Source organism: Daktulosphaira vitifoliae, unplaced genomic scaffold (assembly GCF_025091365.1).
Source record: "Daktulosphaira vitifoliae isolate Bord-2020 unplaced genomic scaffold, ASM2509136v1 Scaffold_2, whole genome shotgun sequence".
Taxonomy (NCBI): domain Eukaryota; kingdom Metazoa; phylum Arthropoda; class Insecta; order Hemiptera; family Phylloxeridae; genus Daktulosphaira; species Daktulosphaira vitifoliae.
The window spans coordinates 43,822,389-43,849,290 of NW_026099573.1; the positions used below are offsets into that span (position 1 = coordinate 43,822,389).

At 25.5% G+C, this 26,902-nt stretch overlaps 1 protein-coding gene across 8 annotated transcripts in view; it reads left to right on the forward strand.

The window, feature by feature from the left end:
- The window catches only part of LOC126898378 (limbic system-associated membrane protein-like), a 94,420-nt gene extending 68,139 nt beyond the window's left edge, over positions 1-26,281 (forward strand). Inside the window, exons 2-12 of one of the 8 annotated variants that reach the window (XM_050672344.1) lie at positions 7,496-7,627; positions 14,501-14,701; positions 17,690-17,811; positions 18,406-18,556; positions 19,598-19,695; positions 20,517-20,691; positions 20,763-20,956; positions 21,240-21,486; positions 21,949-22,050; positions 22,873-22,920; positions 23,010-26,281. In XM_050672344.1, coding sequence (XP_050528301.1) covers positions 7,496-7,627; positions 14,501-14,701; positions 17,690-17,811; positions 18,406-18,556; positions 19,598-19,695; positions 20,517-20,691; positions 20,763-20,956; positions 21,240-21,486; positions 21,949-22,050; positions 22,873-22,920; positions 23,010-23,131 — 1,592 coding nt within the window. In that variant the 3' untranslated portion in view covers positions 23,132-26,281. The remainder of the gene's footprint in view (positions 1-7,495; positions 7,628-14,500; positions 14,702-17,689; positions 17,812-18,405; positions 18,557-19,597; positions 19,696-20,516; positions 20,692-20,762; positions 20,957-21,239; positions 21,487-21,948; positions 22,051-22,872; positions 22,921-23,009) is intronic. The other 7 variants (XM_050672345.1, XM_050672346.1, XM_050672347.1 and 4 more) reach the window with 7 other exon arrangements.
- The last annotated feature ends 621 nt before the right edge of the window (positions 26,282-26,902 follow it).

Here is a 26,902-nt window from a genome sequence, read left to right on the forward strand (position 1 = left end):
TATGTTTATGCAGCGAGTCTCAGGTGATGTTTTGTAATTTGAAATAGCGCACAAGAAAGTACCACTACGGGTAATTTTAGGAGAAATCTCGCATAAAGTTTTATGTATATATATAGTAAAAAAAGTGTTAAGATATAGTAAGAAGCAGATTTGTCCGTTAATGTTTTGACAGCTCGATGGCATGAAATTTCAAATTAATGAACAATAAAAATTATGCTCACTTTGCATCATATTGATAGAAGTAATCATAAATTAGTAGGGCAATACAAGTGTTATAAAATCTTATTATTTGGGTAATATTGTCAACATTTTTGTTATTAGTTAAAACGAATAATTTACAGTAACAACGGCGTTCCTTGTAGTGGACTTCAAATTACTGCAACTTTAGTTTTATTGTAATAAGACGCAAGTTTCAACGAGCTTATATTATTTATTTTTCTCTCTACGTGTAAGTAAAGTTTAGAGTCTATTTGTTTTGCGAAAAAATAATTATGTTAATCGTTCTATTTATTTGTTTGATGCGACAGACCAATAAAAATAAATGTACTTTTACAATTCAGTTAAAAATAATCTATGGAATTAAATTAAATAAATAATTTATACTTAGATATTAAAAATAACACAAACAAAAATTGGTTAACTAATAATTTAACATTGATAATATCAATTTTATTATGTTCGCATAAAATTTGATAATATCCAACTAAATATTATTTAGGTTTACATTAAATTTAGGCTCATGTTATTAAATAATTCTTTTGTTTAATATTTGTTCTCTCATATATATATAAATGTCTGAAAAGTATCTTGTTTTTCTTGTTTGTTTCATGTTATGTAATAACTTAAATGATCATTAAAAGTACCGCCACTGGGTGGCTTTTTTTTTTGTGCTATTTGCAGCTAATTTGCGATTTTAACACAATAACTTATTGAAAAAATTCGTACAGACTTTTATTTTTCTTAATAAAAAATAAATAAAATATATAATATGTAATGTCGAATATAACTTTCAATTTTATATCTGTGTATGTTTTGATTGATGTTATTCGTATTCAGTTATCGGTGAACACCGGCAAAGCTTAATTGATACAGACCGGTAGGAGTATTTGCCTATATGATTCGCCGTCTGTATTTTAACTTGTAAGGCGTGAGCTAAAATTAAAATATCAAATTTACTATTTAAACGCATCCGAAAAAAATATTTGTACTTGTCCCTTAGTAATATTAAGTATTCGTTCAAATTTTTTCACTTTTGTGAGATAAAATTATACTTTTTTTTTTTTTTTCGTAGTCGCATTTTGAATGTGACTATGACATGACACTTTTCATTTTTTGACAGATAAAAAAAAATTACTTTTTCTAATAATTTATTTAAAATGACATGAATTTTTGGATTTGCATAAAACTTTATATTAGTTTCTTGATAGATATGACATTTATTAGAAGAAAAATATAATAGTATATCTACTGTAATCATATTTGCGCATTAAGTAAAGTAGCTAGAATTCTTCTAGCTATTGGAATTTTATTTTTTCTATACTCTGCTGCATATCACACGGTTTAGTTATCTTTGCGTAGAACTTATAGTATTATTGTTGATATCAGTGTAAATGTAGAAAAGAAAAGTGTAATTTCAACTTATATACTTGCATGCATAGATATGAAGAATTCAATTTATGAAACATAATATTTAGTTACATATCTATAAAATATATGGAATGTTCTAACAATAATAGTAAAGTCCAACCTGTCAAATTTTAATGTTTTTTAATTTACTAATTATTCGAAGCGATTATATTAAACTTACACCAATGAAATTCGTAAATAATTTTTATTAATTCTTAAAAGTTCAAATATACCAATCTACTCTCTATTAAAAATAAATATTTGATAAAAATTAACGAGAGCTTTTATAATGATAAAATCGTATGATTATAATATAATTTGTAGACGTGTGTTGTATTATTTGGGGGCAAATTGAACTTTATTAATTTATAATATGTTCTGAGGTTTTATTGTTGATAAAATTAATACTTGAACACAACTGGAGTGCTCACAAAATTAATGATTTCGAATTCTCATGAACTTTCATGCGTTTCAATAATCTCAACTGTTTAAACAATAAACACATTTCTAAGTACTCTTCGATGACTAGTATTCGCTCAAGTTGATTATTAATTAATAAACCTCTAATTAAGTCAAAGCAATAATATAAATTAATTATTTTGCAAATTTTTTTTGTAACGGAGAAAGTGAATGAAAATATATTATGCAGCAATTATTGATGTTATGAAATTAGTTTTGATAAAGGAAATTATTTAACAAAAAAATATAAATATTAAGGTTTTATTTTGTTACCAATGTCTGTTATTTTTAATGGAAGAAAGAATAGTATCTATAAAAAAATTAAATTAAGCTATAGCTATTTTTATATCTGTGGCTTTATGATAGTAATGCAGTTTCGACTATCATTCAATTTATATTTTATTTCCGACAAGTTTATTTTTAAACTAACACTACAAAAAACACTTTTCGTTTATAAATGAATGTTTTAAATTTATATTCTGCAATTCTATGTTAAAAATTATTTTAGAAAAATAATTAAGTATTACATTAAATTTCCTTTATATCGAATAAAATTATATTTTCTTTATAATGATAGAAAACGTAAACACTACTTATTTTTTTATTGAACATGTACTAAAAATTTGATAACTACTGATGGTTCACCAATACTGAATATTTAATAAACTTTTCTCTTTCAAGCATTTTAATTATAGAGGAAGAAAAGGGTTTTCAGAGTACTTGCTCAGTCGTCACTTGTACATCGTTGTAAAAGAGACAGTTAAGCCATTACTTCTCTATACCTTCTTTTCCATTTGTTCTCAATCCTTTAAATTCTAATATTACCGTTAAATAATTGAGTATAATATTTTCGACACAAAAAAATGCATTAGTTTAATTGTTTGTTTGGTGTCGTAATTCAAAACTATTATTAACATGTTAACAGTATATTTTTTTCAATATTCCTATTTAATAGTTTTTTATAGTCAACTCTTATGATCAAAAATAATTAATAAAATGACATCAATAGATATCGTATTATTTTGTTTTTGAAATCAGCCAAAGTTCAATGTAAAGTCATCGGGATTTTAGTCCTTTGTTTTGTGTTTAAGGTATCCTGTTCTTTCTACAGTAATACATACGTATGTTACGTTAAATTTATAACCTATTACAATACGCTTAATTTTTTTTTAACATAAAAATAATTAAAATTCAACTTTTTTTAAATTATTGAAAAACTGGTATTTTTGAAAGTTAGGTCAAATTGTTTTTATATTAATACAATTGAGTCGATCATTTCAGAAACCTGTCAAATACCAAAAATAAAATAAAATAACTTAGGTTGATTTTTTTATTTTTCAGTATAAATACATCATTTAAATACCAGTCAAATATCAATTTTTTATATTTATTTAATTTTAGATAAAATAATATATTAAATGTAAAAAAACATCAATTAAATGGTTTCTGACAGATTTTTGTGTTAAACTGCAGTAAATTTTATTTAACTGTTTGGATAGTTAGCTATTCTATACAAATGTGTATTTGTGGGAGGCATAACCCCATAGAAAAATTCTTAAATTTTTATGAGATTAGAAGGGTGTAGAAAAAATTTTTCTTCTGTAAAATAATCTAGAATAAACCTCTATAGTAAGCTGATATGATAATATTTTTTACTATATACTATGTATATGAATGCGAATTCAAAAATTGTATAAGAGGTGAAGTCCAGATAGCTTTCATAACATAGAGCAGTGAAGATTTTGGGGGGTTCGGACGTAAAGAACACTGTAAATACACTACAAAGTAGTTGAGAATGAAATTTTAAATGCCATAGATTTTAATTCGTTAACTAAATACTTAATAAACAAACGATATTTTTCTACATTCTCTTTTTATTATTAATAAAATGTATATTTAATTAAAAATTGGTTTTATTTAATAATATCCTTACAATAATAAAGTAATGGTGTTTTAAAGAATAAAATATGATATGTTGCAGAAATACGTTTAGTACAAAATATTTTATTAAAATAAAATAAATATTATTCATATTGAACAATGTATGATAACTTTAATGTTATTCGAATACAATATTAAAGAGTGAAAAATTCATATTCATGTTAATTTAGTTTCAGTATAAATTTTCATATTGATATTAAAATTATTGAAAGTAAATTATTACTGTAGTAATCAAGTTGAATCAGACAGTAGTTATATATCTTCCGGTTTTGATTGTACTTCTTGGATTAGCTCTTTTTATTATTATTATTATTTTTGGTATTCTACATTATACCAAGAAAGTAGATGGTAGGTAAATATACTTTTCCAGTCGGTAAAATTCCGGAGCGTATAAGTCGACTAGCGGATAGGAAAAAACAAAAAAATTATTGCTAAAAAAGCGACCATAGTACCCGGTTGACTATAGTGCTCTTGCAATGGCCTGTTCAAGACAGACTTCTTTTTTTTTTATAAATTTATTAGCATCATTTCCTTTTTTTGCGCGTCCCCGTTAAGACAATGTTTTCCATTAGTCGGTTCTTATAATATTATTTTGATTATTATTTATATACATACTTAAAAACACAGTACTGAAAGTAAATAGAATAATAATTTAGCCATAGGAAACGGTTGAACGACCACGGAATGCAGAACATTTAGTTGAATAACATTTTCCATAATTTTCGTTTTATTTTACAAAATGTGATGCAAGTTTGAAATTTTTAGATTGACCTGATTCCTGAGAGTCAGCGGGTGTCTTCAAGATTGTTGAGTAATTTATTAGTTTTGTTTTAAAATGAAAGAACCATTTATAAAAGTCGTATTATAAGCAGCATTTTAATTAAGAGTAGACATTTTAAAATGTTTACTAAGTCTAGTGATAAACTCGTAAGTAATGACCTTTTTACATCATATTTTTTTATCGCCGTTATCGAACATAACGTTGAATTTTCGCATGAGTCAAAATTATTGTGATAAATCATCTTTTCATCAAAGGCTAATTGTAACCGCATGGATAGTCGTTATTGTGAAACAGTTGTATGTTTTCACACCTGTTGTGTAATTTATAACCATACATGAGTGCACCGTTTATTAATTGGCTATGAATATACACTGCATATATTAAACAATCGATTGACTTTAGTCTTGTGAATTAATCTGAGAAACTTCCAATACACTACCTAAACAACTGATGCAGTAGAAAAACACGAAATTGTCTTTTAACAAATTTTTGTGAAAACTTTGTTTTTCGCTGAAAACTATACATCGATCAACTACACAACTAGAAAACTAGTTGAATCTTTTTTCATGAAAATGAAGTAAATAAATTTTAGTATTTATATTTGCCAAAAACTTTTTGGACCCGGTGAAAAATCAAGACTGGAAAGTCCGAAGACCATGCGCTCAGTAAACGGATCTTATGTAAATTTATTCATTTACTTTTCAAAGTTTACTCGTACATCAACAATATAATCCGTTATTTTATTTATTATTATGACAATTTATTTCATTTTTTTTATTGTGGTTTCTACTAAAGTGCTTATTTCTACCATAACTAATGAAATATAATTACAGAAAGTCGACTAAAAAGTCCAATACACCTGCAGCTTTACCGTTTACGATATTGCCAAGGAGGCAAAGTGAACCAAACAAAATTTTACGTAGTTCATTAACGTTTTTTTCGCATTTAATTGTCAATTTTTTTTAATTTATTCAGTTTATTTATTGATATTACTAAGGTTAAAAAATATTTTGAATTAAAATTTTTTGTTTTATAGATTTACCCTAGTGATTAAATATATTAGTTTTACATATTATACACTAATGTAGAAAATAACGTGATACATCAAATATTGCATTGTTAGATTGAGGTCCTGTTGGTTGAAGTATTTTCGATAGCTATCACAACAATGGCTTGATATCTGGGTCCTTTTTGCAGATGACATACTACTCTGATAACAAAACGTATACACGCGGCAAGCAAATAAATCTCAAACCCTACTCTAGTGGTCGTTTATTTGGATTGGTGGTGTAGTGGATTCAATTTTCTGATAAATAAAAATGTTTTCAATGTTTATTCCACTATCATACGTCTGTCCCTAACCACAATCGACTTTAGTATCCTTACACATAAGCAATGTATATCCTCTATCACCAATAAATATATAGAGTTCACCTAAAATCCTCTGATGTTTTCATATGATAGGAGCTTTTAATAATATTCTTTGCAAGTTTTAAATATTAAATATAATTAATTAACACTACATTATTATGTTTAATTTGTTATTTTAAATTTGACGTTTTCCCTGTAAAATAGGCATTTTGTACTGATCTATAGTAGTTTTGTTAATGTTCTTTCAGTAAATCTAAAATCTTTAATACACGATTTTTTCAAAGGAAATAAATACAGTTTTATACTATTCGAAGTTATAATTAACTGTAACATTTAATACTGTGGTAGTAATACCATTAAAATATGTGAATCGCCATTTTTTGTTTATCATGATGTACAACTATGCGATATATAAAGTATAAAATTAGTGATTTTCCTAAATTTTATTTGTGTTATATTACACACATATTATCTTTGAAAATTGTGTTAAAAGTACATTCTGAAGTAATTATCTTTAGTTAAGTCCTCGGGTAAATATTTGCATATGTTGTAAGTTTTGTATAGAATTAAAAAGGATAAATCAACATTTTGTCATACTGGTTAAAATATGTCACTTTTTAATTATCATGTACATTGAATATAAAATTGAATTTATATTTTACTAACTTATTACATATTGAAATAATTACTAAAAACATTTCCTCCCATGACAGAAAGTGTTTTATCTTCTAATAACTTATTCTCTCTAAACAAATTGTATTATGTGTAAGATATTTGTCACAATTTTCCACTATATTTTATTATTATGATCACAGTGTTTATTGTTCAAAAGATATCATATTTAGTTGGATAATGCTACAACTTGTGTTATGCTTCTTGATTATATTGTAGAGTGAGCAGGTAGAATAGGGTGGTTTATGTGATTTATTGTCAAGCTATGTTACAATAGAAATGCAAAAGAAGACACTAGCAGTATATTGTTACGCCTTTAATTACTCAAAAGCTGAGGAGGATATATTTGTCAAGTAAATTAGTAGTACTTTTTTTTACCTTGTAAAGAAAAGCGCGTTCCCCATAATCCGTTTGTTGCGAACCGTATTTAGTATAAAAGACGTTCTATTTTCTGATGTTGAGTTATTCTCTATGAAAAGAGAAAGACAAAGATGAAATACACGTCCACTTGTACAAGAATAACAGTAATTATCAAATGGAACGTAAATACCAGACCCTTTCTTTTCGTGACAGTCTGTTTATCTTAAAATATACCGGCCTACCTTAAAACAACCTACGTTTAATTAAATTATTTTTTACTTACAGGATTGGCATCGCCAAAACGTACTGTACTAGATCCAGAACTTGAAAACTTGCCTACATTTGGGACACAGGGCAAGAGATTTCGAGTTGTCACTAATGACACGGTAGTGTTACCTTGCGACGTTATTAACCCAGGTAAGTGTTTTTAAAAGAAAAATCTAAACAATTTTTTACTTATGTCATTTTATCGTTTTTTTTTTTTTTTTATAATTATTTATATGAAAAATGATGGGGTATTACGGCGAAGGGGTGAAGGCAATAACATAACATAAACTCATGTCTAAAGAACATTTGGGTGGCAAAAAAAATGGACAGAGATGGTGGAGTGCTTTTAATTTTTAATTTGTTGTGCATTTAAATTTCCTCACTAAAGTCATGCACGTGCTGATTTGCATATTTAACGTTTACTGTAACAACGAAAAAGTAGCCGTTTTTGGTAACCAGGAGTCAGCAATAAATTAACTGTGGCCAAGTAAGGGTCAGCACGCGAAGTCGAAAAAAAAAACGGTGGACTAAACTATAGCTCAAAGGCGGCAATGGGGTCGCAGCCAAGAAATGTTACTTTTAGTCGTTGCCGTTGCACATACAAAAATAAATAGTGCGATTAAATTGAGTGCCTGGAGAAAACCTTTATCGAGAAACAAAGAAAACCAAATAATAATAAATAAAGTGGATGTATGATTTATCGAACTGTATGGATTTTATATAAATTACTCGGTGACATTTTTATTTTTTATAACCTCTACTCTAGTTAAATGATTAATATTACTTAACAGACATGAAAAATTGATGAATAGCGTTGCAGACTAGAAAATCTATTTTTCGCATTCCTTGACTAAATATTAAGATTTTCGACTGGCTTTTGGTATAGATATTACCACCCACCAGTTAAAAGAAATATTTTGATGTTAAAATCTATAGAAACGTAGTAACATTTGTGATGGAATTATTTAATAAGTCTTCTAAAAATATTCATGACTGTTGTTGACAATAATATTTTTGTAAAATCATATTAAATTGAAAGAGAAATTTTAACATTAAATATATAAATTTTCAGTAAAATTTGTTTACTTTGTATCATTTATAAATAATTCTCAAGCTAAGAGTTATTTATAATTTGATAAAGGTAAAGTAAAAAATGTAAACACATTAATTTGTAAATACAACTATTTTTAAAAATTTACTGAAAAATAAATTCTTTTATTTGATAATTATTTTCTTAAAAACCATCTCTATTAGTTAGCTAATAATATATTTTTCTAAACATTTAACAAATGATTTTATTTTAAGTAATATTGCTTACGTTTATTAATATTTTTATAAACTCTTGAAAACGAGTACTTGTAGTAAAAAGGAAGTTCTTCGTGCTTTGACTCCTAAATAGGCGCGTGTAACTATGTCATAATTAGAAGGGTTTATAGTTTTCCGGATATTTTGCAACAGAAAATACTTTAATTTATTCACCGTAAATTATATTTGAAATTGCTAAAAAAATTAAAAAACTGAGATAATTTTGATTTTATGGGGCGATTCATTAAATGTTAGCCACTTGATAGGTTCTTTTAAATAACAATTTTTATTTTATAAAATATTGAGTGATTAAAATTGATTATAATCATATGAAGAATGTTTATTTTTTATACTTCTAAATTTATGAATAATTATGTATTTTTAAGCTCATTACCTTTGTCTACAAATCATAATCCACGTGTCATATCTAGTCTATAATAAAAGTTGTAAATATTTTCTGAAAACTGGTTTAAAAACTGGATTTTTTACAAATTATAATTGTAAATAAGTTTAATGTATATGCTAATAAACTTTGAACATTACTGTTTACAAAAATAAGGGAGGTATCTGAGTACCCTAAAAATTTTTTAGTAGTTTATAAATTAGTTAATTTTTACCGAAAATATATGATATTTAGATTTAATGCTCAATAACTCCTACAAATTTAGACATCGGATAGTTTTTCTATTTCATCTTAAAACAACACAAAAAATAATAATAATTCACCGTAGAATAAAACCAATAGCTTCTCAGCCTCGCATCAAAGCTAAAAGTTAAAAGGAATGTAAAAAACATTCAAAACGTGAATAATATTTTGACTTATTAAATAGATACCATTGAAATAATCATCCCTCACATGTTATAGGACTAATAAATAAAAGCAACCGCCTTTGTAGATCTCTTTAATGTGAAAAAAAGAAATTAACATAAAGATCAATCATTAATGTATTCCAACATTTATCTGTAGGATAAAAATTAATATTTCCAAATAGACAAACAGTAAATGTCTTAAGTTAAAGATTTTAACTCAAATCATTTACTAGTTTGTTAATTTTTGCTTATTAAATAAGCATTTGAATTGCTATTTGTATAAACCCCAAGACTAGACACATAAATGCAGTAAGGTAGATGTAATTTGTAAAAATGTATTTATATTAACTAATTAGACTTGTATAGTAATAGCTGTCATCCTTTTGAGTTTAAAAATTATGTGCCTATGTAAATTAATATAACAAGTGTAATTACATTAAAATAAAGTCGATTATGCGTATAATTACCCATGCAAAACCGTCATACTTGTATACTCATAAGGTTAAATGAAAAGTTTTTTTTTTTGTTTTTCAATTTCAATAAATTACCTAATGGTAGAAGTGGTAGCACAATTTAATGTTTATCAAGCGTGTAGAGTGCGAATGTATTAAAACTCAAGAGCCCCATTGATATTCCCAGCATTCGCATGATATTAGACAGTTGAGTTTTTGTTTTTAATTTTGAAAGCGTTAACTTAATAATGTTTTTTTTTGTATAACGTTTGGATAGATTTTTTTTCGAATCGACCTTTTTCAGTGTTCACTTAATTTTATACTGCACAACGAATGATGCTCTTTATTTTAAATAAGAGCAAAAATATATAAGACAAGTGAAATTTCAAAAAAAAGAAAACTTCAAAATCAGTTCGGTGAAGTGTTTTTTTTTAATGGAATAAACGAATTTGTTAAAAAACCTTTTGATGACTCTATGAAGTTTATTTTCAAATTGCATTGTAAATTTCATGTAACAGAAAGTCGTTTTTGATTCTTTGTGACTAAATTCTTCATATATAAATTTTATTTAATTAAAATAAATATGCATCTAAATTTTTCAGAGTGAACATTTTAGTTCCGATGTGCAAAAAGGTATTACTATGACATGATTAAAGATTACAAATCGTATATAGTTTAAGTTATCAGGGCCGTGTTGGTTTTGCATGCTAAGTTTTTAACCAGCAAATAATTAAACGTTGTAACATGTCCTCTTTTTAATAAGAAAACATTTAAATAAATACGTTGTAGCTTCTTCTCTCAAATAAAATATGATACTGATAATTTTGTACTTTTGATATGACACATTTTTTTCAATTCAGAAAAAATGTTGTTTTTTCTATAAAAATCAATAACAGATTTAAATGTTTTTCAAAATTGTAACGCTTATTAATTTTAACAGCGACATATCGCAAAAAATACAATTTTATTGCCTTTTATTTATGTTCTCTAAATAATTAATATATCTTTGTATTATTTTAATATATAAATCGTTTGATAATTAGCATATCGAATCTTTTGCCGTTGTTTGGTCAATTATTTTGATTATAGGTATTATCATTTCAGAATAATCTGTGAATACATTTTTTGAATATAATTAATCTTAAAATTACTTATCATTTAAATGTGCCATAATTCGTAAATTGAATTTCTCTTTGAAATAAATCTCTTCCGTCTATAAGTCTTAAGTCGTCGTTATTTAAAATAGATTTTGTATACCCACTCAAAGAAGTTTTACCAACAGTAGAAGTGTAAATGCGCTTTTCTGTATTATTTTATATCTTTTTTTACTACGTCTCGACTACGTTTTCATCTATAAAAACGACCATCACTTAAACTACATTAGAGACAAAACTAACCATTATGCTTTTAATATAGAAGAAAAGAACGTATATCAATTCACTACTATACTTTTTTAGTTTACTTAAGTGAGTCTATCAACTATAGAAAAATAGGCAACGTCGAGTCAGCGCAATCCATGTGTGTTCAATTTTTTTTTATATATATATCAACAGCTTTACTGCACAAATTACATTATGTCGTGGATCAGTATTACAAAATATAAGCACTCTCAAATGACCCACAAGAAGAAAAAAAAATAGTACATTTTTTCCATCATAGGCTACCTATTACTCTATACTCAAGTACACTTAGTATATTCTTTTTAGTAATATGGAAGAACGAAAAAAGTGGCAGAGAATGACACGAACAATAATTTAAAAAATATCCCTAATATGAGCTTTACAACAATAAAAGTTCACCGCGCACGGCTAACTCTTATTACTGTTTCGGTCTGTCTCATATATAATACGAAAATAATACCTGTCTAATGAGAAATTCTGAATAAACTCGCATATTTTTTCATAATAATAAATAGGCAGCTTAATTTTATGTTTCTACTTTAATATTGTCCCCTCGATTATAAAGTTGTAAAAATACAATTGGAGCATGAACATTCAGTTTTTGCCTTTTGTTTTACACACCCCAATGAGACCTTTTATAAAATATACATCATATGCATTTGATATCATTACTAACGCACTAATTTAACCATATTAGAGAACTTTGGTCACAGACGGTAACATTTGTGCGCCGATTTTTTTGCTAAACGGTTAAAGTTGACATATAAAGTGCATCCAATGCTTTTGTTTGCATTATTTCTGTTTTGGGAAGTATTATTTCTACGATCACAAATTTGTTTCTACATGAGTTACCAAAATTATGAGTATATTATTGTTATAATATCTTTTTATAAAATTATAATAGTGAGATTTTTTATCAATAATTTACAATTATATTTATGCTACGCATATTATCGATTGTACATATCTTCATAATCTACATGTATCAACTTCTCTATGTGTTAAAACTTTTAAAAGTAGCATAATTTTAATTATAATACTACAATGTAAAAATAAAGAATCATATTACTTAACTTAACATTTGAAAATTTATTAAAAATATTTGTTTCTTTTATTATTTTAATATTCCTTTAGAACTTTTAACTAAAATTTAGAGAATCAAAAATAACACACTATTAATTTTAAAAGAAGAGGCTGTTTAGCTTTAGTAGCTCAATAACTCTTTTTGGGAATAAGATAGTAATTAATGTCAATAAAATGAATTAATTAAGATTTTCAACGAATTTATGGTAGTGACAGTTATTATGTTTGAATGTAGCTAGTTAGTAGTTCTTTAATAATTATTTATAAAAATAATTAATTTTGAGATACGATTAAATAAATTTATGAAATAATTGTTGATGTAATAACTTCAGTTATAACTGTTTTTATATTTAGGTTTATTTTAAAATGCAGTTATATGATAAATACTATTTTCTTGTAATAAAACTAGTTCTCGTGATCATTGTCTATATTAACAAAGTATATTGTGTTCGTAAAGGGATATTACATGTCAAAATGTCTTAAAAAAATTACTCGGGGGCATCATGTAAACATCTTCGATGCTATTCCGACTTAAAATTACTTTTAAAGTTATATTTTTCATGTATTCTTAATATTTTATTTGAATTTTTCAGTATAGATTTATAGATTTTTTGACATCATTGCAATTTCTACAAAAAATTTAATAATATCGTACTATATTAGTACACTTCTTGATCCCAAAACCTATCTTCTTAAACTGCTAGATTTTGAAGCCATATGCCAAATCAATTAAGTATTAGGTAATATCTAATACTTACAGAATATTATACTGTATACTGATACATCATATTATGCTGTTAGAATAGTTGACGTGTATGAAACTGAGGTATATAGGTGACGAACAGCTATTTATTTTGTCTGGGTAAAAATGAGTTTGACAACAGATGATTTCGAATAATATTTATATACATATATTTTTACGTTGAAATATATTTTATAAATATATTATTATGATTCCTAGATGAGTAAAGGATAGAGGTTGTTGCAATATTAAACAAATTTATGCATAAAGCTTCTGCTTCACCAGTCGAGGTGAATCAAAAACTCATCCATCAAGAGCCGAAATGATCATATTCATCAGTTGGCATCCCACTCGTTTTTCTCTCACAGTCCTTGACAATAATACCTTATGACCTTCGCTTAAAGTAAAATTTTCTATAAAAGCCATTGCTGACGTTAGTTACTTCAACCTAAAACATTATATAATTTAGTTCGTGGTAATGAATGAATAACATTTCTATAAACTAATTAAAACTAACATTAATTTAAACAAGTTTATTTTATGTCATTCGATAATATGTGATTTACGAATAACACAAAAATAAACTGTTATAACTGTTTCAGTAATCGGCATGTATTCATTTGATATTTAACAATGAAGTTATTAGATAATTAAATTCAACTCTCCTATCTTTACTGAAAATAAAAATAATATTGATTTATTACAACTGAAGCCATTTTATTTAGTTGTTATCATACGATCAATGAAAATAAATTTATTCGCTAAATTTTATATTTCATTTGAATAATAAACTATTTATTTGCTATATATGTATACATAAAAAAGCTATTTAATTAATATTCTCCATGTACATCATTCTTACGCAGGTACACTACAGTACGTTGATGGATCAAAAGCAATAAACTGTTTAGCCTGCAAACATTCGTAATTAATGATTTTATTCAAAACCTAGTGCGTTGTCATCAATCAACTCATTTAAATGACTTGACTAGAAAGCCAACAGAAAAGCTCATTTTATTAAACTTGGATTTAATAGTTTTTTAATATAATCCTAAAAATGTCACTAGAACGTAAAAATGAACTAAATCATTATAATGAACATTGAAACATTACTTTATAGTTAAAATATTTAATTTATCTTTCCAAAGCTTCTTAGGATTATTATTAAAATATTATGTTTGTATAACATTGAAAAAAAAATTTATATCCCATTTTGTTTATTTTGTTTAAGGTTCTTTTATTTTGGTATGGAAAAAAGGAATAGCTGTACTTACAGCCGGTAGTACTAAAGTTTCACCAGACGAAAGAATTCGACTAGTGGATGGTAGTAATTTAGAAATCCGAGATATTCAAACAAATGACGCAGGAAATTATGTTTGCCAAATTGCAACATTAAAACCAAGAGAAATATCTCATACGGTTGAAATCTTAGGTAAGTGTATTTTTTAAACTTCCTATTCATTAGTAGTATGTAACATAAAATCCAATAATTTCGTACAGTTTACGTATAAAAATTACCAGTGAAAATAAATAGCTTACAAATAAAAATTTTATATTGTGTATAGAGAGCAAAGATAATAAAATACAAAATTATTAAATTACTATGATCTATAGTAAAACAAATTACTTATGCTGTTAAAAATGGCTCATTTATTTTATTTTATTAACTTTTAAAGATTTTTTTTATGAAATCTCATAACTCTATTTAAAAGAATTCCTAAAGCCTTGAATTATATAAAATTTAGTATGTGTACTTCCAGTTCTGTGTACAGTACATAGATTTTATTTTAAACTTAGGGGTAAAAACTCACTGGTGGATTTATGTAAACTTCGAGACCCTCCAATTCGTTGTCTTAAAACTATTTGGTTATTAAAAAAGAACACGATTCGGCTCTGAACTGTCTTTACTTATTTATATGAAACACACACCCTAAAGTGGAGTGAAGTGACATACATGCACTTGGTGATTCCCTACAGAGTTTCATTTTGAGTATGAGGGCCATCGAAAATTCACACGACCATCCAGATGGTTTTAGTGTTGTTACATAATTAATGAATACTGTATAATAGTGTAGTTGTATAATGTTATAAAACTCTTTAAAAATGGAAAAAGTAAAAGCTAGGTTGATCATCGTTAAAGTTGAACATGCTTTGTTCACCTTTAATTTTTTTTTACTTCCTCTTCAAGGTTCTTATATTCTCCGTCTTCTTATTTTATAACCAGTAAATTAGTGAATAGAATAGGTTTGAACTTTTTTTATTCTAATTTAAGATTTTAGCGGATAAAAATACTCAAGAATTATGTATCTAAGTAGAGTTTTTACTATCTCGGTCTAATTGCACTTAGGTTAAAGTTTTTTTTTTTTTTTACTACAGTATGTCTATTTTTGATTAAAGTTGCGGACGGGAACAAACATACTGTTATACAAACATTATTTATATTTTATCTTTAAATGTTCGTAGCTTAAGCTGTAGTATTTTATTCGAATACAGAGATAGATTACATACCATGCTTCATAAGTCCCTGGATACAATATAGTGACAAGACTTTGATAAACGAGAAAAATGTTGAAAAATTATTGTTGTTTGTAATGTAATATTGTTGCTAGTTACATAAATACAATTACATTGGACATATTAACTCCCTTTTATTTTTCATATGAAGTATGATGTTTCTATTTTCCGAAATATTATGAACATAATTTTTAGGAATATATTATTGTTTAAATTTTCCTGTCAATTAATTGTGAAATAAAAATGGTACACATTTAGAAGAATCACCCATATTAAATTCAATTACCTTCTAGACATTCAAACGTATAATCAACCCATAAAATATAATTTTAGATAAGTTAGTTTTTCTTAGGTAATAGAAACAAAAAGTATTTGATTGCATGTTCTACAATATATTAATCAAATGAAAACAACCCTTTGCACAAAATTGAAATATTCACTTAACACGCTTTCATTTTTCACCCGGAAACATATCCGTTACAAGTCGTAAAATATATACATATAAACAAAGCTATAAACCTTTACTTTAGTCTTCCTTGTATTTTGAGGAACGCTAGTTAGCTATAGATATCGATCATTTGAGTTCTTGAATAATTTCGGTTTACTCAAATCTGTAAAATATATGTTCCACAATACCTTTGTATTATTTTAAATGTAATAAAAAAAATAATAACAACATAGCTCCAAATATGTGAAATTTCTAAAAAGATGAAAAAAAAAAAGACAAAATGTGAACTTTGAAGAAGAAAAATTATCATGAATGATAAATTGGATCTGATATCCCTTTTCAACAAATTGTCAACGCTATCATAGAGAGTTACCATCTCGTCAAAGAGATCTTACGATGACCTCTTTCGGAAATATTTAATGGTCAGTGAAGTATTGTAAACATATAGAAACAAAAAAGACGTTATTTTAAATAAAAATGTCTTGCATGAAGGGAAAACGTCCTTCGAGATACTGTCAAAATTTACATTTTGATCATTATTCAAAACTTGAACCTTAGTGTATACTACAATAGTTAGATAGTATGTTGACTCGGTCTTACTTATGAGATCTTAGTTTATTTGCATTTCAATTGATGACGTTCTTAATTTACATAGACAATAACATATTTTGAACTACATAATATGAATGATGATAATTTTAATTGGAAATTAATTTGCGTATTAAAGTTGAAAAATGACTATTTAAATTGTATTTTAAAAAATCATTTTAAAATATTTGAATCGTATATTTAATTAAATATTATTTTGAAATTATTGAACTAACTAAAATAGTGAAAATGTAAATATTGTATAATTACTATTACACTTGTTGAGTTACTGTAATAATTGAGTTGGTTTAAAATTAATAGTTATTGTAGAGCATTATTTATGAAGCTTTGAACTTACAATAATTAAGTGAAACCCACTAAATTCTAGTGAAGAAACCAAAAGAGAAGCACAGTGCTTTAATATTAATTAAGGAATAATGGCACTGACTGAATTTTCGCTAACGGTGTTTGGTCCTAACGTACGTTTATATTAGCAAATCTTACAATGTCAAGTGTGTATAAAGAAATAGATGATATCAAGTAGGTGCCAGAAAGAGTATGGAAATCATTTAGCATGTATCATAGGATAATAAACGTAGTTTTGTGTGTGTAATAAGTTTGGTTATTCCTTTATGAAAGATTAAATATATCACTTAGATTGTGATTCAAAATTTATCCATCGAGTTGCATTAAAATGTGATAATTTTTTTAACTGAGTAGATATCTTATAAAAATATTATCAAATAAAATTAAAATTAATTTATACACTTATTATTACATTGACAATATTATATATTGTTATAATATTTTACGAACAATTATAATATTTTGTAAATTTAATTGTAATGCTAATAAGATTTTTTTTTCTAGTCCCATCAAGAATTAAGTCCGTAACTTCTGGAGGTAATATTGATACAAAAAAAGATTCTTTGATCAAATTAAATTGCGAAGCAGATGGAAATCCTGTTCCAAACATAACGTGGACAAGAAAAGTTAGTACATAAAAATTTTTTTCTATAATGCTCTTTGATATAAGAGTATTAAATATTCTCATACTGCGCATTATACAAAAAACATTACTTAAATTTTGAATAAATTTTTCTAAAGAACTTCAGTCAATTGATTTGTGAAAAACAAAATATAGGTCTTTTTTTGTCGACTTGAATGAACTGACCACAGTAATATTTAATTGAAACTGTGAGCTTAGGCTTAATCTGAAATGACGGCCATATACTAGTTATTGAATTAATTGTATTAATACTTTTATTAATATCGCAAAAATTTAATCGTAGTAAAATTTTATACGGAACAACTTTGAACAATACAAAGTGAGAATTTCTGTTATCTTTAATAATTATAGAAAAAAACAATGAATTTGATTGAAATCATGAGGAAAATCTTTGAAATTTTAGAGATTACTACAATTAGATTTATTAGTTATTATAAATCTTAACTTTGTGTAAGATGTTGAAAATCAATGGATTGCGAATCGCACTGTATTGTTTTTTATTTGAGATTTATGAATTTTTCATTTGAACAACAATTTCTTCCTTTAAAGGTAATTACTGAATTTAATTTGTTTGCAGAATAATGTACTTCCAAATGGCGAGAGAAACACAACTGGAGACACATACATTATACAATCAGCAACCAGACATGATGCAGGTATTTATATATGCACCGCTTACAACAACGTCGGTCAACCTGCAGAACAAACTATTGCAGTTAACATATTATGTAAGTATCTACTCATTTTTTCCATGAATAATTATAATTAACAAATCTTAACCACTTGAACATCTGAAACATCATATTTTTGTGTTTAATTAGCGTACAACTTTCATTATTACAATAATGTGAATATAATTTTCGGTGTTATATTTCTCGTTTTTAAAACGAGATAAAACTGCGCTTAATAACTCATTTTCTCAAAAGTTTTAAGGATCCAAAAGTACGCCTTTATTTAAAAACTTTAAGATTTAAATTTCTAAATTAATTTATATATTTACTTTATAAAAAGTTGTAATATCTAGGTTTTTAATTTACCATAATTGTTTTTTATAAATGTTTATCGCTTTTAATAAATCAATAAAAACTAAAGACAACAAATAATAAGAATAATTAAAATTAATGACCAATTTTATGATATATTTGTTGATTTTTATGCATATATTTAGTTTATAGAATTTTATTTGTTATTTTCTAGTACTCATGGCTATGACACCTCTTTTTTGAAGGAGGTCGCTATGGCTCTCAATAGGTTGTGAAAACGTAAAAATCAAATAAATATGTCGAACACTTTTTTAAATAAAACTATTCATAATACAACTTACTTTGAACATTAAATTTTACAATTATTGTAAAATAAATGTGCAAGTAGAAAGGGTATAGACTTTAAAAAAGCCAATTCGAAAAATTTGAATGTTATTTAAAATTAAAAATATATTAAAAGTTATTAAGGCTACCAAATATTCATAATATTTAATTCAATATGCCACAAATAGTTACTAAAAAATCGACGATACGTATTTCGAGAACAATATTATCATTATCAACACTAAACATATACTGACTAGTTCCCGAAATTGGTATCTGTGATTTTTTGTAACATTTTGAATAAAATATTAGCCATAAGTGATCAATTTTTATTATATAAAAATTGAATGGATATCTACAAATATTTGTTACATTAAAACTACAGTATTTATCTCTGTGATATTATTACGATATACTCTGAGACAAAACCTATTTATGACAATGATATTATGTTGTTTGTAGATCCTCCGGAAATTGAAGTGGAACGTGGTTGGGTTCATTCTGGAGAAGGAAACGAAGCTTTGCTTGTTTGCATAGTTAACGCTGAACCGCACGCAGAGGTAAATATTTATAATTATCACGTTATAAATATATTTATAAAATGTTATCTGTTATGTGAAATTATCTAAAAAATAAAAATTTTTAATTTTATCTTTAAAAAACATTGATTTCTATAAATAGCGTGTATGGCGTATTAAATCAAGACATATTCAAATATTTTAAAATTATTTTAATTAATTTTGTGTCTGTTGATAGTTTACACATCTATGACAAATTATAATTCATAAAATTGTTTTTAAATTCATATTTAAAATAAAATACATGGAATAATTAATATTACTAAGAAAGAGTATAATGATATATTTATAAATATCTTTAGAAAAATTTGAATAGCATTATTTAAATTACGACGGAACTTTACAAATACTGAATAAATACCCTAGTAAGCTAAGAGATTAGGAATTGTTTAAATTTCAATTGAAAGTATATTCTGATTAAAATAATGATTTTATAACTTTGTTTCGCCAGCCGGTAGAAATTCTAATGAAAATTTTATAAATATTTTATTTATCTCGTAAAATATATTTATATTTACATTTTTAACAATATATTTATTTAGAGTAAGTTTGAATTTAATTTGAAATTATTCTATATTGAGATTTAAAACTATAAATATATTAACCATTGTTGTCAGTAACAATTATAGTCGAATTAAATAAATATTTATGTGAATAATAATATGTGTAATGGTAGTAAAATTTGAAAATTAGAAGGATACATTAATTATGTATGTAAATAGCAATTAAAATATTTTTATAGAATGTCTGTTTGTGTTGATGTATATTTCTTAACTTGTTCTCTTATAATGCTTTTCGTTTAGGTGTCATGGTACAGAGATACATTAAAATTAGATACTAATGAACGCCGTATTACGGAAGTTAGAGGAAGTAGACATACTTTGATAGTGAGAAAAGTCCAAGCAAGTGACTTTGGTAATTACAGTTGCGTTGCAGATAACGTTGTAGGCAAAAGCAGGTCTTATGTTGAACTATCAGGTAATATATTAAATATTTAATTTTTCATAAATATTTGAAATTCAAGCATTTATGTAACTTTAATGTTACAGGAAAACCTAATCCAGTGAAAATCAATAGTAATAAGATAGGTAGACATCAAAATAATTTCAACCTTTCTTGGTCAGTTGATAGCTACACTCCCATAGAAGAGTTTAAGCTATTTTACAGAAAAGTGCCTCTTCCTGATGAATCATCGGTAGACACACGAACTCAGTATCAATGGCCTAAGAAACCTGTTAGACACGTAAGTTAACTTAAAATTTACTTAACTTTTTTTGGATAATGTCAATTAATTTTTCATTATAAATATAAGAAATTACTGGTGGGCATTTTCAAATATTCTAAACTATTGAATGACTATTCAAATTGCTCTTATACAATCGAATAGTTTATTTTAAGATTAAACTATCGAATATTTCGATAGTTACTGTTCGATATTTCCCATTTCTAATAGAAATGATTTGAAAGTGTTATATATGTTTTTTCGGAGTATTTTATATTTTATAACGGTTTTTTTATTAAAATAGGAGAACAATGATGGCCTATTAGGGACTCCAATTTATGGATATAACAGCATGAGAAACGAATGGAACGATGTAGTCCTTCCAGCATTGCCCAGTGAACAGTTTACTCATCGCATGTCTTATAACATTCGTGGTTTGGAAACCGGAGCTGAATATGAAGCTAAAGTAATGGCCAAGAACCGATTTGGCTGGACCCCAATGTCTGACGTGTTCAAATTTATCACTTCTACTACACCTGAAATCGGTAAAAGTACGAATGCTTTTTTTGGCTTTTTGATTTCATTTTTTACACGCATATTTCTTGACGACAATTAATACCATCATTTTATCTAAAGACCGGAGCGTTTTTGCGGTCGTTTTTGTTATGCTATTTCATTATTATTATTATTATTATTACTAGTATTAGAATAAAGTGAATGTTCGTTTACGCACCATCTGTTCAATTAATTCTCTCATTATATTTGACAAACAATTAAAATATACATTGAAATTAAAATTAATATTTTAGATATTTAGTATTAAACAATGAATTAAAAAAAATTATTTATTCATCGTAAATATAATTCTATTTACATTATCTAAGATCATTTTAAATGTATGTCGTCTCTGTCTGTGTACACATATTTCATTTATTCATTAATGCAAATAATATAAATGCAGCGATTTTAAAACTAAGACAATGACGTTTATCTTTTTTTAAATATCCCAATAGGTCAATATTCTCCACTTATTAACTGGAACTCACTGTACACTACTCTACGCAACTTGGTATCGCTATGTTTCGAATGCGAACAGACAGAGATTGCAAATAATGGTATGATCTTGATCACAATAATACAATTTATGTACATAATACTATATGTTTTCTAATCAGTATGAAGATTTAATGTGTTATTTTATTATATCACGAGAAAAATACATTTATTGCACATAAATATTTACAAACGAGCACATCTTAGATGTCATTTTGATTTTAACGTTAGTTTATTTAAATTTTTATCCATCATCAATATTTTATTTAAAAATTTATCTTGCAGTTTTATTTATTACAACTACAAAAATACCGTACAAAATTTTTGAATACATGAATTAGAAACACTATTTATAAATATATTATTTAAAAATAACATTGGCGTTCGTAGATATTGCAGTTGCATGTAATGCAAACGTTTTAAACGGACGCTTTCATAAATAGTCTCATTCAATTTATAATGTAATTTTAAAACTAGGACGGTATAAAAAAATAATATACATTGGGTAGTTATACACACAAATTATTTTTGAACATTTTTCTATGTTTTGATAAAAAAATTTAAATATTGCATGTCACGATTAATTGTTTAATTACAAAGAACCTTCTGACTGATGTGTACGCATATCGTGTTAAAAAAACGTCATGTCTTGTGATTTAATTTATGAGTTCGAACAATGGCACACCTATGGTAATATTAGTAATAATAATATTAATAGTTTTAATGATTATACAAAAACCACACAACCTTTTGCAAAAAACAGTCTTGAATTTTAACACGCATCTAGTATGCCTTTTTTAATATTTATTATAATTTTATCTTTTTTTTTGCATGGTTTTTATTTTTATTTTTATTTTTTTTTTTTCATTGGCTGGCATGTTTAGACTCCAACCCAAAATACCAAGCATCTTATGGTAGCTCAATGACATCAAGTGTGTATTTTTTCATAATTTATTTTTCACTTTAAATCGCATTGTTTGTCAAAAATAATTTTAATTGATTGTCGTTTGGTTATTTTTAGACGCTGAAGCTCGAGACCTCGGATCTACTTCTTCATACAATGGATTCACCAAACGCAGCTGCAACGTCATACTTACCGTCATCTTTACTACCTTTTATTTTGCCTTTACTGTCATTGTTTAAATATCCTTCAGTAAAACCTATAAATACCATTGATCTCACAGTGGCGTGAAAGTTGTTAAATATTTATAAGGATGGAACGGAAAAATCTTAGGGGTAGTTTTACAAGTTTTAACAAGAATGTAAAATATTTTTTATTCATTTTTGATGTTTAACAATATTTTTAGCTGTTACTAAGGTTAACAAAAACACGCCACTGTGTTGTTATCCGTCTGGAATGACTAATACTATTTGCATAATTCGTCAGCTATTTCATTAAAAAAATATATAATAGAAACTGAACAAAATATTACAATTAATATTAAATTAATTAATATTTAAAAATTTTAAATTACTTTAAATTTAACTTAAAACAAAGAAATCACTTTCATTATTTAAAAATAAGTAATTGCAATTATTTATGAATATTTCTCAGTTTTATTTAAGAGAATCTAAATTTTCATTGATTGATGAAGTATAGTGTTTGGTATTCCACGGATCAACAACTCAATCACAGTATCTTTAAAGAACATTATTTGAACATTTTGATTGGAACTTAATAAAATTAAACTTATAAATTCTAGTCCAGCTTTACAAATCTAACTTATAGTTAGACGGAGAAGTAAGGGGATAATATTCTACAGACATTTGGGGCCCCATCTCTATAAACGTTTCGGTAAAACAGAATTTGTACATTTAAATTAAATAAGTTTGGAGAATCAATTGGCCGATGGCAATATAATGGCTTTAAGTGAAGTTAATTTTGTTTCATCATGAAGATCATTGGCAAATAAGAAGATAATCGCAATCGCCAATGTATACTTTTACTTTTAATCTATACGCTTCACAAAGTTATATCACGTGCAAATAATCGTTAATCCTGAAATCGGTGAATATAATCATAATAACCATATTACCGCAAAACCGCTTTCTATAAAACTATTCAATATTCAAAGGGATTATACATATTTCGGACATCATAGTATTATTTCCGTTAAATTTCATCGGTTAACTCACATTGCACATAACATTCAAAATTTATATCATTCATTAGCACATGGTTTAAGTGCTAATAGAAACAGGATGCTTAAACTCTTGTATCCCTTTTCGTCATATACTTTTGGCCTAAAAGTAAATGACGTACTGACTACCAACGTATCATATGAGACTTATACGATTTACTGAAGAATAAAATTAATTTATTAAATAATTTTATAAATTCTATTTTATTCGACTATCTTGCATATTATAAATCTATTCTGTTATACATTTATGTTAAAACCTATAACTACCATAAGAGTTAATCAGCACAAAAACCGTTTTAAGCACAATGAGTTGTAAATATATAACTATTTTTATGTTGAAATTATGAGAGTAAGTTTTAATCCAAAATTATGGACTTAAAAACGTATTAAAATACTTCGAATTTCATTGAAATAATGAAACTACAACAGCAACTTTTCATTCGACTCGAAATTAATCCCTGAAATTTTCAATTTACGTTAAAATTGTTTTATTTTATGTTTGATAATAAGTTCTCAAATATTATACATATATAGGCCAGTATTTGAACATATACCGTAATTTAAGAACATTCAATTTATAATAAAATAAAAGATCATCATTATCATAAAAGTATTACTTTTTTGTTTCAATTATATCTAGTTAAGAGTTTAAAACTTTACATTAGTTATAGTTTATTAAAATAAATCTTTTGTAAATAAATGCATAATTAAGAAATATTATACTTAAATAATTGTTGCACTACAACGAGTTCTATATTAACGTGATTGAGAAAGAAATTTTGAGCCATCCGGTTTTGAGACAATAATGTTTAACTAAAATTCATAACATCATGCAATTCTTATTTAGACAAAATTGTAGAAAAATCACTTAAAAGTCAAGTTAAAATAATTCAATTCGTTTTATCTTATTGTATAAGTGAGAGAATATTTGAATTTATAAATTATACATTTTTATCTAAAGATAAGATATAAACCATAAAAGTTGCTTGTCCAAATTATATTTAAACTATGTTAGTTATTTGGTCAGTTTTCATGTAGTGTTAAGACTCAATTCTTTTATAAATGACCAAGCATAATAGATTTTTAAGAATGATTTATCATATTAAAATAAAAAGGATTTTATTATGTTAATTAATATGTTATGGAACTTTATGTTTTATCATATAGTTCTCAACAATCTATTTGTCACATTTATTTATTCTGATTAATATTGTTAGAAAATATATAATATATTATATATATATATATATATATCTTAATACTATCTAAAAATTAAAAAAAAAATATATTATTAAATTTATGTTTCTCTATAAACTGATTGAATTTTGTAAAAATTATATTTAAATGTTTTAATATTGAGATTGTAATGAAATATTATAATACTTTGTGCTGTCCTTTTGTCTTATACTTACATCAGATAAAAAAATTATTTTATAAAATTTATAAATGTTTAAAAACAAAAAAATCTGTTATTTATCTTAATTTGGTCATATTATAAGCAAGATCGATATAATATGAATTATAATGTAGCTAAATATTGAACAATATTATTTATAAGCGGGAATTGTAATAACAAATTGACTGAAACATTAACTTGACAAATTTGTCAATTGTAAGTAAAATATCAAAATGTCTCTTTGTCAAATGGATAATTGAAATTTTGAGGTGCCTAAATACATTATATTAATAGATATTGTATGATTTTTTGACTGATTGTTTTAAAATTGTTTTATGAATTATAAACATTCAGTAATTACAACATACAGTTAATAAAACGTTAAACGTACACCTTTTTTTACTGTGTATACTTGTAATATTGTTATTATTTTTATATCTTTAACTAAAATATCTTATTTATTTGACTATCGTCAATAATCTTATTACTCTGATTGTTTTTAATTTGTACATTTGTACATTTTATTGTATAAGTTAAGAATAAATTAGTTGTATAGCTTGAACATTATGTTAAAGGTCATATAATTTTAGTTATTTTGTATACATGTAAATTTTTTTGTTATTTATAATTAATGTAGTAATTTCACATTGACTATCGATAAACGAAATATGACATTTTGCTTTTTAAAAATTGTTGGTAACTGTTAAAAATAGATACCTATTCAATTCAGATAGTATTAAGAATTATTTTTTAAATATGTTAAACATACAAATAAAGTCTGTAATAATAAAATTACTTTTAATTTTGTTTTGTGTATATTATACATAAATATATGTATATGAAATATATTATACAATAAAAGTATTTGAGTGATTATGAATTCTTTATTCTTATGTTATATGTCCCGAATATCATGTGGAAGACAGTTACTTAATTTAAATCACTGTGAACTTTTAGGGCTCTTCTAGATAAGAAATCTAAGTTTAAATGTAAATCTTCACTAAAATAATACTTACGTGATAAGTGAGTTACAATTTTGCACAGATGATTTAATATTTTTTAATTCTATTTGATACTTTTTTTAATTAAAAAAAATATTTTAAGTTGTTGAAACAGTAATTGGATCATATAGGAAACTATTAATGGTATGGAAATAAGATTTAGGTTAAATGGGTGCTATATTAATGAGCCAAATGTTATAGCCGAAATCTGGAGATGGTTCAATTTAGGCATCTGCCCAAATAAGGTATCTACCTCTTACCACTACCTTTAATTATCTAATAATTCAGTAGTTAATAACAGTAATTTAAAATTTAATTTTTGAAGTAATTGTCAATACAAAAAAATAATAAAATACAACTTTGTCAAAAAAGT